Source organism: Melopsittacus undulatus, chromosome 2, assembly GCF_012275295.1.
Source record: "Melopsittacus undulatus isolate bMelUnd1 chromosome 2, bMelUnd1.mat.Z, whole genome shotgun sequence".
NCBI classification, from domain to species: Eukaryota; Metazoa; Chordata; class Aves; order Psittaciformes; family Psittaculidae; genus Melopsittacus; species Melopsittacus undulatus.
In genome coordinates, this window is record NC_047528.1 from 73,540,419 (window position 1) to 73,557,685 (window position 17,267).

A 17,267-nucleotide genomic window follows, 5' to 3' on the forward strand; every position below is an offset into this window, starting at 1 on the left:
GGCAGGGACACCTCACTCTAGATCATATTGCCCAAGTCTCTATCCAACCTGGCCTTGAACACTGCCAGGGATGGAGCATTTACCTGTTCCGGTGCCTCATCACCCTCACAGTAAAGAACTTCCTCCTTATACCCAATCTAAACTTCCCCTGTTTAAGTTTAAACCCATTACCCCCTTGTCCATCACTACAATCCCTGATGAAGGGATTCAGTATCCAGCATCCTTACAGGCCCCCTTCAGATACTGGAAGGCTGCTATGAGGTCTCCACGCAGCCTTCTCTTCTCCAGACTGAACAGCCCCAACTTTCTCAGCCTGTCTTCATACAGGAGGGGCTCCAGTCCCCAGATCATCCTCGTGGCCCTCCTCTGGACTTGTTCCAACAGTTCCATGTCCTTTTTATGTTGAGGACACCAGAACTGCACACAATACTGCAGGTGAGGTCTCACAAGAGCAGAGTAGAGGGGCAGGATCATCTCCTTTGACCTGCTAGTCACACTCCTTTTGTTGCAGCCCAGGATACAGTTGTCTTTCTGGGCTGTGAGTGCACACTGCTGGCTCATGTTCATTTTCTCATTGACCAACACCCCCAAGTCCTTCTCCACAGGGCTGCTCTGAATCTCTTCTCTTCCCAACCTGTAGATGTGCCTGGGATTGCCCCAAGCTAGGTGTAGGACCCTGCACTTTGCTTTGCTTATGAGTTAGGCATCGGCCCATCTATGAAGTATGTCAAGGTCCCTGTGGATAGCATTCCTCCCCTCCAGCGTATCAACCAAACATAATATTTACATTACTTCCCTTTCCCTCAAACATCTTCTTGTAATAGCTCCAGAACTAAGTAGCTGCTTTACTGGCCCACATGAGTGTTTCTATGGACACACACAGAGCCACATGCTGATTCAGCCACATGCTAAAGGGCTCTCTTGATGGGTGAATATCCACAGAATTTAAAGATAAAATTCTCCAAGACAGTACCTAATGCTTTTTATAGTTTTCTAAAGATACTATGAGACACATGAATGCTGTGATCTACAAGTTAACATATTTCACATTGGTAGCCATTTCTATTCTGTTTTCTTAGTTTGCGGAGAGTTATACTTTATTATCCTATGAATCACTTTAGCATTTTATGGAGCCAAGCCTGCTGTCCCTGGAGAAGCTACCCCAGCTACCTTTCCTAAACAGAGCAAGGAGCAGAGATGACTCACAGGGTCAACCCAGAGAGCTATCCTGTGCAAAGGGGTGCTCTGAAGAAAGCAGCCTGGCCAAAAGAATGATGTTGCAGATCTGCCATTGTCTCCAAGGAATGAATACAAAACTTTGCTGATAAATAACCTCTGGGGTTTCTGTAAAGGCAAGAAATGACAGACTGGATTATCGAGGAAGGGAGAATGGAAAGATGAAAAAATGAGTGTAAAACAAAAAACATGCTAGGGTTGTGTCTGAAGGATGGGTAAAACCAGCATGCCAGGGTGTTCCTAACAAAACAGAAGGATTTGAGACAGAAAGGTGTGTTATAGTCTCAAGCATTCACTTTTCAGGTGTGGTTCCCTTTGGGAAGATAGGATTTTTAAAATTCAGTGTTACCATAAACTATTAGCTCAGACTATACTTTCATATTAGGCATGAAACCAGACATTCAGATATTAAAATTATTATTATAAAATGCTTAATAATATCTTTTCTATACTTAAAGCAGTAGACAAGTTTAGCTTGATTCATTCACAAAAGCTTTTCTGCTGATATGCCCAGATCCACCCACAGGAATGCAAGACTAGAAATGGACTTCTGAAGTCTCCTAAGATCAGGTTCTCCATCAGGATAGATTCTGTCATAAATTGATAAACTCCATCTAAAATTAGGCAAGATTTATGCCTCTGTTGCTGTGATGAAAGGCAGCCCCAGATCCCCCCTCCTCAGTGGTTGGAAGGCATCCAGCTTCTAGATAACTAATGTCCCCAACCAGTCATTGCCTGCTTGTGAGAGAAAAGTGGAAATAACTCTCAGAAGGGAATAAGCATTAGTTTTAAAACAGAGAGATTGGGATTTGGCCTTTGTTATCAATGAAGTTACAGTTGCCTGATAGGAAGGATGTATGGGTAGATAATTAATCTTCAGTGAAGGTGGTTGTGGGAAGCCCATTAACAGCTCACTTGGCTGGTAAGAAATAGACAACATTTGAGTTTGGCTGGTGAGAATTCATTTCTTTAAAAGACACAGAGCCTGGTTGTTGTTTATTTTCAGAAACATCAGCTTCTGCTCCATATGAAGAAGACATTCTTTTCTCATTTTTCATGTAATATTGAAAATTTTGGTTTACAGCATGACAAAGGCTTTAGAGATGTTAGTGTTTATTTATAGAAATAAATGATAATGAGCATAAATTTTTTTTTTTACATTTATATACCCCTTAATAAAATCTTTGTAACTCTAACATGAGTAATAATAATTTATTTTCCTTCCTTGTTTTTTCAAAGTTCAAATTATGTATGAAACCCAAAGCTTCCTTTATTATTATTTTAACTGGTTTTAAGCCTCCCCAAATCTAAATCAGTATTAAAATAACATGATTAAAATTATTTAAATTAGTTAAGGAAAATTAAATTATGTAACAGCAGTTTTTAAAGTGTACTATGTTTTCACATGTTTACGAATTCCATACAATCTGTTTTACATCATTATCTGTAATGTATCAAAAAATGAAAAAGAAAGCATTTACTATAAAATTAACTACCTGGTTGTTTCAACTTTTAAGCAAGTTCATATGGCAACACTACTACATTCATTAGAAATTCAGCTTTTCTTATTATTTTGTGATTTAAAATTTGTAACATTAATGTTATAACTTATATACTGTTTCCTTCATTTGGATTCCTGGTTTGGGGTGAATTTCTGCCATGAAGAAGCACAGAGAAAGAGAGCATACTGACTTTTAAAAATCTATAGCTTCTCTGACACTGGAGATATTCATATCGTATCTGAAATTTTCACAGAGCTCTGAGAAACAGAAATAGCTTTAAAGTTTACCTCCACATCTCCACTTGCCTTATTTCCAGTGTGGCCTATGTCTGGGGTTTTGACTGAAGCTCATTTCTTAATATGTAGCTAATTTAAATGCTAATTAGGCTAATTTGATTAAGAAAATGTGGTAGGAATCCATTAACAATTTTGCTGCTATTGCTTTATGTCTACAGAGAAATTTTCTAAAACAAGACTCTAGGGACAGTAGTGCATCTGTTACCAGTTGATCAAATCGGATTTTTTGTAATACTAAACCTTAGAGTTGGTAATATATTGCAGAATTGCAGAGGAGATGAAGGAGTGATGTTAAATTTTCCTGATCTAGCCCATCTTGGACGTAGGCCACCAATGAAGAACAGGCCTTATGCTATCCTGAGCCTATCTGCTTCATGGGTTTTGCCTCAAGTTTTATTTACAGAGGAAGAAAACATGACTTGTCTCTGTCTCTTATTACCTGCTATAGTTGTTCCAGCTGATTCTACAGTTGTTCTGCCTGGTGTTACTGCTGCCTATAGAAAGAATGCAAAAAATTCACCTCATGTCTGATACTGTGGATAGACCTTCATAGTCTCTTGGGAAGAACAGATGATCTGTTTAGAAGAACAGTCTTGGTTGTTTTGGGCTTTTTGTTTGCTCTGGTTTTTGGTTTGGGGTTTTGGGGGGATAGATTTTTTTTTGTTTCTGCAGCATGTGCCATTACTACAGGCAACAAGCAGAGGTCAAATATTCAAGATGCAACTTCAAATCTATTCACAAGCAGAAGTTGCTCTTGGGCTTAATTAGATCACTGAATTTTAGTCTGAAAAAGAGAGAAAAGAAGAAACCCCATGGAGAATTCCCATGAGATTTATAAGGAAGAAAAACAAGCTTCTCTAAAAGCCAAGTGCCTTTCTGTAGATGTGACATGTGGCTGCTACAGCAGTCTATGTCACAGATAATTTCTTTCAAATCATATCAATGTTGAAGGTTAAGGCTACCTTCCTCTCTCAAATTTCCCAGGACTATGCATTAGGCAACACTGGTGAAGAAACTTGGCTTCCTTTCACATGTATAGACAATCATACTCAAAGTGAAATACCTCTTCTGCACAACATTATTGTTATTTAATGATGCCTGTCTTCCAGGAACACAAAAGTGAACACTTTCCTTTATAAATGAGGCTGCTGCAGGAATTACAATGCAGTAAAAGAAGGGAAATGGTCCTATGCAGAAACCTGTCAATAGACAAAATTGTAATGCAAACAAAAAACCAAGTATTTTTCAGCAGGTTAAATAAGTTTTCTTTACTAATCTGATTAGTGATTGGTAATTAGGTGTTCAGATGAAAACACCTTTTCTCTGTGACTGAGCTTTAAAATTGTTCCACTCTAAATCAGCAATATTTATCTGTTTTAGCTCCTCTGTTTCCTACCCCCTTAACTTTCTCATGCCATCTTCAATTGAGTTTAGTACTTAAGAAAACAGACAGCACTACAAATGGTGACTCTGGTGTATCCCAATGAATCCAGTATGTCTATCAACAAGGACATGCACCTCACAGTGTTGAACTTTTCCTAGTCTTTGTTAGTAGCAGTTTTGGCTTTGTTGACCTGAATATATTATAAGAACTTATAAGGTCTTCTAGGGTGGCAAAAAGTAAAAAGAAGTTTTGCTAAAAAGAAAAAAAAGAAATCTATTTTGGACTCTGATGTCTTCTTGTGTCAGCTCCCATGGCTGAATTAGTCATGTAGAGCATGTAGAGCAGCAGCCCCATGGGGCCACCTAAAACAATCCACAGATTTTGGGGAAATATGACTTCCCTCCCTGCTAATGATTTTCTGTGATACTTAAAGCAGAATATGTAACTGAATATGCAAAGTGGAATATGTAAATCAAAGGCCTTTAAGCATCTTCTTCTGAAGGTGAATATATTGTATGCATGACTTTTGAGTTTACAAATGTATTTAGATACTTAATTCTGATTAAAAAAATGTAAGTAGCCCATAGAAATCTAAATATCATTGTGGTCCTGGCCATTACTATTTATTTGCTTTAGTTTTCTACCTGTAGCTATTACTCTACCACACAAAGGACCCCAAAAGATAAACATGTTGCAGTTGGTGAGTGATGTGCTCAAATATAGTAGTGGTGGGAGCCATACAAACATATCATAATTAACAGGGAGTAGAAAGGAAAGAAGGTAATCAGTACTGAGAATACCACTTATCAGCAAAAAAGCTCCATATCAGTTTACAACTATTTTAATTTAGTTCTGTGCTTTTTTTTAAAAATTTTGTTTAAAAATTTGTTCATGAATGCTGTGATTGTAACTAAATTTACAAGACTCTCAAATGCAGGTCAGTACTCACTTCTACATGTTGACAGGTCTGAATGAGTTTTGCCAAAAGAGTTTCCAGTTCTGTGTTCCTCTTAATAAGGTTAGTGAGGTTACTCTCCAAACTTTGCTGTCAAAAAGAAAGGAAAAGGAGCACATTAGCATTTTGAAGAATTCCATGTTTAAGTGAACAGCTGAAAAATTGATCTATTTCTAGGATCTGAATTTTGTAATTACACAGGTATGAACATGAGACCTTTGTTTTGATATGCTTCATTAGATGTTTTGTCTATGCATCAAGTAAGGCAAGACAAGAGGGCGGAAAATTTCAAGACAAGAGCCAGTTCTAGAAAACAGATTTTCTAAGGAACTACTGAAAACTAGATTAAGCAATTAGTTTTAGCTGGGGGCAGGGGGAAGAGGAGAAGGAGTAAGAGGAGCAACAAATCTAAAAACATTTCACCAGAAAAAGTGGTTTATTTTGCCTGAGAACACTTTTTGACTCTTTATTACCTGCTCTCAGTATAACATATGAATTTAAAAGCTGCTGCTATCTGAGATTTCTGAGCATGTGCCCTTTGGGAACGTACTTGTAAGGACCCAATAGACGGGTCAGCAGTTTCTTGTTGGGATTCACAGTGCTGAGAAAGATTGGTCGAATTGATTTAATTCCCAAGTTCAGTGGAGTTATATTTTTTATACAAAAATCTAAAGAAAAACATCCTTTCTATGTGTAAGAATGAAATATCTACTCACAGAATGTGCCTTCACAAACTGTTCTTGTGAGAGAACTTTGTGGTTTGTGTCTGTGTTTATCAAGTGATTATGGCTGCAATAAATATCTGCAAATGTGGGAGATCAGAGTGCTTTCCAGCTTCCAGGTCTGAGGCCACATCCTGACCACTGTGCAATTGCATGTGAGATTGAGATCTACCAACAAATGTTTCAGCCTCCCTTCTATCCTCTGTATCCACAGGAAGGAAATCCAAGCACAGGAGGAGGTCTGTGATGGCTGTGACCTGTTCCCTGGTCTGGCTGCCTTGGGACCCAGACTCTGCAGTACATCATGGAACTTGCAGCTATCAGCTCGCTTTTTGCTGCACATCCCTAGATTCCTGTTTTACAGGAAAATCTTCTGGAAGCATATGGGCATGAAAAGTCCTTTTTTTTTTTCTTTTTTTCCCCCTTAAAATGCCTTTAGAAAGGGTCCTGATTGTAGACACCTTAGTAACTTCAGAGGCATATATTTCATTTTGAAAAACCTGGACGTGACAAGCTATTTCTCATAGTTATTCAGCTATGGAAGTGTGTGAGACTAGTCCCTTGCTTAGTATTCCTGATAGGGTGACAGTCCCTGACTTTTAATTGTACTTTGTCCTCTGAGTAGTACTGAGCATCTAGGAAGCACTGAACAATAACACCAGAACTGGGACCTGTGTTTCTCCCCCCACAAAGGCTGTAGTTTCTCTGCAGAGCTCCTGTTCACTTCATCCCTCCTCATCTTTTATTAATGGGCTTCTTTTTTTCACACTACTACTTTTCCCCCCAATGTATTTATTCCATTGCTTAAGTCCCGTCAGCTACCATTAACAAACTTGACTTTTTTCAGTGATATCCAGTGATAGGACAAGGAGCAATGGGTGTAAACTGGAGCATAGGAGGTTCCACATTAACATCAGGAAGAACTTCTTTACTGTGAGAGTGACAGAGCACTGGAACAGGTTGCCCAGGGAGGTTGTGGAGTCTCCTACGTTGGAGATATTCAAGGCCTGCCTGGACAAGTTCCTGTGTGATGTACTCTAGGTTACCCTGCTCTTGCAGGGGGGTTGGACTAGATGATCTTTTGAGGTCCCTTCCAACCCTCGGGATTCTGTGATTCTGTGATTCCCTCATCCTGCCCCTTACCACCTCCATGTACGCATTTTATGTGTGTGTGTGTTTTCTGGTGTTGATATTCTCAGTCTATTTCATGCTGGTTTTAAGCACTTAGTTCCTTGCCTTGCTTTTTTTTGCATCTGTGCAGTCTCCTTACTCCTTGTATATGGCTACAAACAAAAGAAGCTGTCAGTATTTCATTGCTGAACCGTACATTTTGACATTTACCAGGGCTGATGCTGTAAACACCAGAGGAGCAGTCAGTCCTGTTCCATTAAAGATAGCACAGGATTTTGATGGCTTTGCATATATAACCCTTCTGAGAAGCGTGATAGGTGTTTGAAGTACATATTTTTGGCATTTTTTCCCAGCACAACCATGCATATGGTGTATCACAACCTTTGGCTATAAAAATACCTTCTACACTGCATTTATTTTATAGCCCATTAAAACAAAGAGTAACAAGAACGGGCATTCTTTACCAAACAGTTTGAAATGTATCTTGTATTTCTATAAGGTGTACTGTGAACGGTCATTTAATTGCAAAGGCATGTTTGCTGTGATGTTATATGTCCTTTTGTAGAGCTGAGACTCACATGCAAAATCAAAATACCATATATAGTTACAGTATCAGATAACTTTTGCCTTTAAAAAACAGTTTGCTAAGGGGATCCAAATGTGCAAATACCCTTGAAAAGATATATACCTTCTTATTGCTCATATATTTTGTACATGTTTCAATATTTTATACTAAAAGGTTTTAAATGAAAACGTATTCTTGATTGAGACTTCCTAATTTAAAGTGTATATTTGATGTAATAAATGCTAACAGACAGGACTTGTACATATTATTAAAAAAATACATTCTTAAAGTTTTATGGAATACTGTAGTGATTTTAGATATCCTGAAAGTGTCTCAGCAAAGGCCATTACTACATAAAGAGTAAGCACTTTTCTCTGAAATAGGAATTTATTTATTCGTAATTATATTTAATTATATCCAGGATATTTTCAAAACCTGGATAAAGAACAAAATTTTAGAATAAATTTCATATGTAGTCAATATAAACATAAACCCATTTATATTATTATCCTATATTATCACACAGGTCTCTTGATGTCCTCCGCATTTCCAAACTGTGAAAACAGAGAATAGCTACTAAACAAGTAAGTTGCTTTACAAAAATTGTTATTAATGAGTCCTTGTAGTCTAGCTCCACAAACTGTGTCATTTTCAAACTGGAAAGCTTGGAAGTTTTGTTAAACTTTTGTGTTTTTTTTTGTTAAACATCAGTTTGCTTGTTAAATGTCAGTCTATGTTAATGTTTTACAAGACAGTAAGAACCCGGTGGCTGCTTTCTAAAATTAATGTAAATCTTTCCAGTTTTACTAGGCAAGTACTGGATAGCAGCTCTTTAAATTGGCCTGACTTGAAAGTTTTAAAGGTCATCAAACTCAATCAATCCTTGCAGTATGTTTACCTGGATTTTCTCTTGGCAGTATCTTCTAGTTCTTTACCTTATTCTATTCCTATATGAACGTGGTACCCCTCTACCTACCACATGATAGTAGGTACCAGAAGCAGAGTTCAAGCCCTGCCCTCTTTCTTTACGCTGTATAGGGGGAGCCTGAAAAACGTTTAAATTTCAGAAGCAGAAATTTGCTCAAAGACTTTCTGAAGTGTCACAAATTGCCTTTCACATCCACACCTAAAACTTCCCCAGTTGTGTGACACTTCAATGCCAGCTTCGGAGCTCTGGCCATCTTGAAAAATTGATCCAGTTCTGTAGACTAGAATTCCTGAGATAGTGAATTGCAGACAGCTTTTAAGCCTGGACAAAGCCTGCTTTCAAATTACGATGAGTACATGTGAAAATGAGTGTCAGAATAAGCCTATTCAAAGTATCTTCCTTCCTCCCATCTAATCTTCTACTGCTGTTCTCTTTGGGGACCCAAATTACAACTGTTTTTGTTATGTTATTTTTAAATGCACAAAGTATACAATAATTTTTTAAACATTTGCAACTGCCTTCCCTTATCTTTTTTGTCACTCGCCAATTTTCATCATTATCTGCCTTTTAAAGACTGATCTTGGAAATGCAGGGGTTGGGTTTTGAAAGGACAATAGTTGCTGTGCATTTGCTCCGTGAACAGGCTTCAAGCATATTAACTCAGTGAATGCAAACTGCTCTCAAAAAGCAAAAGCAAGGTTGAATGCTTCCTGACTTACCAGTGCAGACCTAGCCCAAGATCTTGACATTCCATGCGTGCTTTGCAACTGTTTTTACAACATCCAGTATAAAGTGAAAAGAATGCTTAGTGTCCATTTAACATGGCCTGACAACTATGCAACATAAATATTCCTATAATATTGGGATAAATCCAAGTAGATGAAATCACAGACATGTAATCGAAAGGGACAATTGAGGATGATGTTTCGTTTTGAATCTGCATGCCTATAAAATGATATGATCCAGGGACTGGAGTCTGAAGCTGGAGAAATTAATGCTAAAAATTAGAGGAAAGCAACTCAGGGCTGGATGCTCTTTTTAAGCTGCTTTCTATCTCTCACTGAAGTCATGATCTTGTTGCAGTAACGATTGCGTGAGGCTTGTGCCCTGATTGAAGTGAGAGGTCAGACTAGATGTTCATAATGGTCTCTTCTGGCCTTTAAATCTATCAGTCTATGAAAACCAAATGTGAACCCATGCCCTCTGCCAAATTAACAGTCTCACGCAAAGCATTACTCGTCTCAGATAGGAAGGTAGCACAAACAGTACTAAACTGCTATATGGGTTGAAAATGCTGTCAAAATAAATTCATATAAGCTTCTTGTCATGGTTTAAAGGAGAAAAATTCTGAGTTGTGTGCTCGTGCCTTACATCACAGCAGAGGAAACAGCAATATCCCCAAAATCATCTTCTCAGAGATGTTTTTCTCTCCATAAAAATATATCTATTCAAAGGGCCAGAAAATGAAGCATATAGCTGTCAGCTACAATGAGATTTAAAATTCTATCTTAAGTAAAGACACTGTCTTTTTCTCATTAGAAACACTATTTTTCTTGTCATTAGCAAATATAAATATGCATTTGTATTTTCCACTCACTTCTTACTGAAAGGCTTTGAGAACTGGTCCACTGAAGCTGCAGTATTGGGACAGTACTTTGTAACAACAGCCTTGATTATCATTTACATAAAATCCATCCTGATCAAAGCTTTTTGGAGACAATTGCTGCCAGCAGTTTGCATTCATTTGCTCCTGGTGTAAAATGATCAGAATAAAGTATATTTTGGGGCTACTTCCTGGTTTAATGAAGAAAACGACTCTGGAGAGACCTCTGGGATTATCAGAGTCCCACATAGTGGAAATTAGGTTTAGTAATTGCATCGGTTGCATGAGAACCACAGCCACCCCTTCCCCCCATCATCTCCTTACAAATGAAACAAGGATAATATATTTTCAGATTTGGTTGGGAAAAGTATGTAACCAAGAGCCACACAATAACATTGCAGTGAAATAAAAATGAGGACTAAACCATCACAAGGAGAAATTGTGATGGTATCCTAACTTAAGCTAGCAGGGTAACCAGAGCGGTGTTGACTTGACAGATCAGTCTTTAGTACACAAAGGCTGGCTAGAGACCATAAATATACACCCTGTGACTAACAAAGTCCATGCAACCACATCATCACTGCAACTGTTTTTGTTCTTGACTTAAAGAAGTTATGCTTGCATGTGCCCCAGTTATGTTTTCACCTCGTTGTGGTGACATACCCTATGAACTAGGCCTGTTGCCTTCAGGACTTGTGTCTATCCTATTAAAAAAGTTGTCAATCAATTCCAGAAGAACTGCCAGAATATTAGACATGGTTTTGAGCCAGGTTTTGGGTGTATGTGAGTTTAATGTTTCCTTTAGTGTTCTTTATTTAAATGGACATGCCAGGTGCACATGGAAAAATATAAGCTAATTTTTATTCTATGTACTTCTCCTGAAACAGATGACTGCTCTTCCGTAGGATACACATGCTCAACCCTGTATTTCTTCAGCCAGGGAATGGTAACATTTGTGGTTAATAGGAATTATTGACCTCAAGTCTCAAATGGCCAGAGCTTGACAACTGCACTTCAAAATTCTGTGTAAGGAAATAACAGCTATGATGTTGATACACTCCTGGGGACTAAGATTTTTACCTCAAGTGATTACAGTATATCACAAGAAACGACCCATGAGATACTGCACTGTTAATTAATTGTCCAGCGCTATTTGTATTAAAAGTGTAATAAAAAATAGCTACATTTGAAGCCAACATGACTTAAATGATGTTAATTAAGTTGGGCCTATTTTCATATAGGAATATCACTTATTTTCTTATTAACACTTATTTAAAATAGGAAATTGTGGAAATTAAAGGAAATCCAAGCATTTCAGATTCTTGACCACATAAAATCTTTATTAACTGAAAGGACAGCATTCTTGGAAAAACTTAAAATTGCCTTTTACTTCTCTGCAAAGCCTCAAATATATATATAAGTAAAAAAACATATCCTTATATATATATAAAATATATATATGATATATATACACACACATATATATATGTATACTATGTTATAGCGAAAGTTTTCCTTTGTTGTGTAGTATCAGGTTTGGGAAAGAAAAAATGTATATGCTTAAAAACTATTCAGCCTGTAACAGGGACCATGATTACTGAGAACACAGGCCAATGGAAATGATGCTGCTTAGTTATCTTCAATATTATAATGTAAAATGGACATACCAAAAAATGAAGAGAAAAATAATTTTTCTTTCATACAGCAACAGCGATTTATTTTCTGAGGGCATTCAAACATATTGTAAGAACTTTTCCCCAGTTTAGACAGTGACAAACCTGGCTGTATATGACAACCAATTTTTTAGATTCCCATTTAAATTAAACTTTTAGAAGATATTCAAATGTTGGCTTGGCTTGGATATGCGGAGTTGATTCAACCCTATTTCTAAAAAGTCATTAATCAAAGAAGGACCACAATAATAATCAGGAGTCAAGGATCAAGAAAGATTAGATGAAGCACTTGGCTAAATTAAAAACCAAAACCAGTCTTGGACTAACATGTGAGTTAACGCAGAACTGAAGGTATATTTGAGGGCCCAGTATATATTTCTGCCTTCAATGCAGTAGTCAAACTGGAAGCTGAAGCATTAAAAAAGCACAACAAATGCCAGACACAGTGTAATTAAAGCATGTCATTAAAGACTTATTATAGAGAGTTAGAGGGATTGTAAATTCATTCTTTTCCCCATGGGCTAAATTGCAATGAAGAACGTTAAGGAGAACTTGAACTGTTGCACAGCTGAAATCCAGCATCCTGGCTGCACCCACTTCCAACCTCCCAGGATATGGAACATACTTAAAACCACGAGTTCAACAAGAGCTCCTGCTCATGAAATGCCTAATCTAATCTTGTACAAGCAAGATCTGGGAAGTAGTCATTCCAAAACCTGAAGTTCTGACTTTTGCACATAACTGAAGTTCTGAATTTTGCACATATTTATATGAAGACAAAGCATAAAGCTCATCTGAAGAGCCACAATTTATGCAGTGTTATTAAAGTCCTGGCTTCTACAGATGTCTGCCTAAATATTTCTGAAAGTTTGTATTTTATTTAAGAGGTTGTATAATGAAAAAAATCTGGTTTCAATCAGTCAGTACATATTACTGCATTTTGCAGTTGAAAAATTCCATCTTATCTAACCAGGTAAGTATAAAAAGCAATTCAGCATTATGCAAAACTGGCAAATTAGAAAGGATGGTTAGATAAGAAAGGGTGGTTAGGCAAGGAGTAGAGAAGGTCAATACTGCGGTTTGGTCGGTGTTAGGTAGCAGACCAGCGGAGCTGTCACAAACTTGATTTAGCTCTTTCTGCTGACCTGTAACAAAGTTGACATTTGAGGCTGCTGGACCCATCTGCATTTATGTTTCTCAGTATGCCAAACAACACTTTGAAGGACCTCTACAGATTGCCCTCCTGAGGACATTAATTGGCCATCTGGAGAATGAAGCTCTAAGCTCATCTCCTAGCATGGCTGGAAGGGCTGGTACACCCAGAGCACACACTGGCTTTGTCTGCTACTGGTGCAGCACCTAGCAGCTTGCCTAAAGGGACCACCAGCAGTTCTTATGCAAGAAATAGCAGTGACATTCTGTGCAGTTCCTCTGTAGAGAGGAAACAGGCGCATCTGTGAATACAATATATCCCTAGCTGTTGCTCTGATGGCATGTTAGAAGCCACACAGGCACCATGGGCAAGCCTGAAGCCAGAGCACAATGTCACTTTCAGAAAATGCTGATCCCACTGTCCAGCAGGATCATGCATGAGGCAAGTGTCAACCAACCAGTCAATCAGAAAGACCCAACTCTGACTTAGGGTGAATCATATTAAACAAAGCATCACTGACAATTATGTATTTGTTGGGCTTTTTTTTTTTTGTTTTGGTGTTTATAAACCCTCAGGATTTTGGCAAGAAGCATGGTATGCTTCTTGCCAAAAATTCTTCCACTATTGAATGCCCTGGTTTTGCACCACTGAAATTATTGGTGGCTCTGCCTTTACCTTGCAGTCAATAGGCTCCAGCTGCAAGAAGTTACTCGCCATAAAACAGCTGGCATCTGACCAGTATAGTGCTCATTCTGGCACTCGCTCATTTATCTTTTTGCTGCCTGCAGTTAGTCTGTGGTACAGACAGAAGGGTAAGTCTGTGTTTTCGTCTTCTCACCTCTTCTATTTCTTATCCAGTAAACTAAAACTCTCCACTATATTGAGTAAATACCCTGAAATAACTTTGGTATGGCGAATGTGAGTTACATCATCTAAAATACTTGTCAGACTGGCCTGATAATATAATTCATCTCTATTTTTCTGTACAAAGATTTTGACCAAGCACCAGATCTTGAATTTAGGAGTTTGGAAAATAATAATCTTTCACTCAGATTTCAGTTACAGAGTTGTTATTTTGTTTAAATCTTTGAATTTACCACCTGCTGTGGATGAAACCAGATAAAAATGTTAAGTAATTATAGTACAGTTACATACTTAGAGACTTACTAAAACAATGTGATGGTGGTGAGCTGAGTTTAAACTAAATTATAAGTATAAATTGCAAGGTATAGATCATGATTGGGGATCAGATTTTGTTTCTTATTTCTGTCATACTCAGGTGAAGTTTCTACTCTGACTGCCTAGCCCTTATTGCCAATACTTCATCAGAGATCAAATCCAGATTTCAAATTTTCCAACCAACAAAAAGCTGAAACCTGACACCAATAAAGACAAAACCCAAGCCAATGCAACAAAAATTCCAGATTTTGGTTGGAAAACCAGGCTCAGGTTGGAGGATAATTTAAATACTGATACACTGAAAAAACATCTAACCCAAAAATAACATTTAATTTTTGCCTTGTATTTGCAGCTGAGAAATGAAAGAAAAGCATACCAAGGAAATAGCAGGCAGAAGTGTCATCTTCTCCCATTTAATATACAACACTAAAAGCTTTTCCTCCCCTTACCTCTGCATTGAAGTCAACTCTATTCCCAGACAACCTGACTTCCCTCACTACTCTTACCTCCAAAACATGCACGTATTTTGCCCCTTTTCATTTGATCATGCTGTGATCTCGCCAGCTGCTGCTACAATGTATCCCTTATCTCCTGCTAGATTTTATGTACCTGAGTGGAACACAGTTGCCGACTTATGCTATGCTGGTACTACACAGTGCCAAGAGTTTCTGGATAGAAGATCTGAAAATAACTTGGATACTCAAGAAAATGCTCAGGGGGTGAGGGATGTATGCTATAACCAGAGGAGCACCTGAAGAAATAATTACTTTCTTTCCCCTGCTAAAATACTATTTTTCTGCCCCTACTGCTATATACATTTACACAGATTAAAATGCAATAATCAAGTCAGTGTTAATCCAGCTACCATTTAAGAAGCAAATAATTCAAGGACAGATTATTATTTAACAGTCTTTGACAATGTATGATTAAAAAAATCAACAAGCCTAAAGAAAACACCCCATGTGGAAGCCACAAGAGACTTGCATTATTTCACTTATTTCAGTATTGCAGATAGTAACAGATGTGTCTCATTTCACTAATATGAACTAATCAATTGGTATGAACTAATGAATTGTTTATTCTATTACGAACAATTGCATGAGGACACTTCAAATTAATGAATTTTAGCTTAAGAAAGCATGTTTGCAAATTCTTTTATGGTTTAGTTTTACTATGTTTTATGATAATAAATCAAATGTAACTTGAACCAGTTCAAATTCATCCATAATAATTGAGGTCCCATCATTATGTCCTAAGCGTTATGTTCTATTTTTTACTTCAGCTCACATGCAGCTTGAAAGCACACCTGGGGTAAAACTTCTGTTGGTAAGAATCAGAGGATAGTAACAATACATTTCTAGTAGCATCATACGACTCTGGTCTCTCAAGACATTTAAAGTATAACATTAAAAATAAAAATTCTGTTGTAGTTTGGTAAGGCAATAGATCACATCATATGAAATCAAAGGACATTTTTTAAATAAAAAGTGTAAATAGAAACCCAAATACATGCACCTGTGAGAGTCTGAATTCACACTGCCCAAGGACAAGCTTATCTAGCACTGTTTCAATTTTGATCTGCATTTTGTACGGCAGTTTCTGAGCTGGAAGCTTCATTGTTTTCTTGACAGCTGAAAGGTAGAATACTAAGGAAAGATCTACATGCTCTTTTCATATGATAACTTGAACAATTAGTAAGAGAACTGCATATTCCAACAGGAAGAGACAATGAATATTTTGCTAAGAAAATAAGAACAATTGTCTTTGGCCTTAACACTAAACATCCAAATTTGCATTAGTTTATTTGGTAAATCTGGCATCAGAAAAGAGAGCATTTAATTCACAGCAAACTAAAGCAATTTGTAAATACAAATATATATTTTATCATTTTATAAATAAATGCCCAATTAAGAACAAAATACGTATAACAGAGAATAAAACATCTGAATTGACATTCCCTTTTCTATAAGAACACCAAGAAGTAGGTATAACCAATCTCTTCTTTAAAACATTAGAAACTTAAATAAAACCTTTTTAAAGTATCATTTTCCTGCTACTTCTTCTTCCTCCAGATGCTAAATGCAGAGGTGATGGTCCTCTAGAGGAACTCATGTGTAATTAATGAAGCCTTCTAACTTATCTTTGAATGATTTACAAAAAATCTTAGACCCTTTCATCTTATCCAGTCAGCATAGATGAATTAGGGATGCAGAACTGAGCCAATCCTACATGGCCTACTGAACATCTTCACATCATGTAGGCTAACAGTAGGAAAATGTACAATTGGCCTGCCCGAACCTTCCCATATCACTTTGGCTACTTTTCTGTAACCATTTACCAGGACAGGCATTCAAGTAATAAACAACGAATGTGCTCACATTTTGGTGAAATGGCTAGTAATCTAGAGAGATATGTAAATCCAATTATTCCTGAAGAAAGAGAGAGGGAGATCTTAACTTTTCATTTGACCCATTTAGATAATGTGACCAATTTATACAGACTTCCTCCGGACAAATTATTAATTTGATTCACCAGAGTCTTTGAAGTTTTCCTGCTATCAAGGATGACAAACTTTTCCCACTGAAAACATATGACAATACTGATTATGTAAGTATGCTTTCCATGGCACTTTGGGAAGATGTAGGAACTGTAAAGCCTGCAGATATATTTATTTAGGGCCTTCAATTAACTAATTTTGATTTTGGTCTAAGACAAAGTTTTCTTTGAAGAAAAGACCTGGACTTGGTTCACCCAGTATGTTACTTCAGGTCTGTATTTTCTACATCCATTGCTTCTGAGAGTCAGATCTATGGACTTTGTGAGAAACAGCTTCTCTTTAGCCATATAAAAAATGCACAAACAAGCATGCATTTATTTACATAGGTACTCTTACATGCTCTGTAACATGGAAAAAGTAAGTCACGCAATGTGCAAATGGTC

The 17,267-nt window shown here is 37.3% G+C and overlaps 1 protein-coding gene across 1 annotated transcript in view; it reads right to left on the minus strand.

Moving 5' to 3' along the window:
- The window catches only part of MID1 (midline 1), a 147,867-nt gene that overhangs the window by 38,166 nt on the left and 92,434 nt on the right, over nucleotides 1-17,267 (minus strand). The window contains exon 3 of the mRNA XM_005151430.4: nucleotides 5,368-5,463. Coding sequence (XP_005151487.1) covers nucleotides 5,368-5,463 — 96 coding nt within the window. The remainder of the gene's footprint in view (nucleotides 1-5,367; nucleotides 5,464-17,267) is intronic.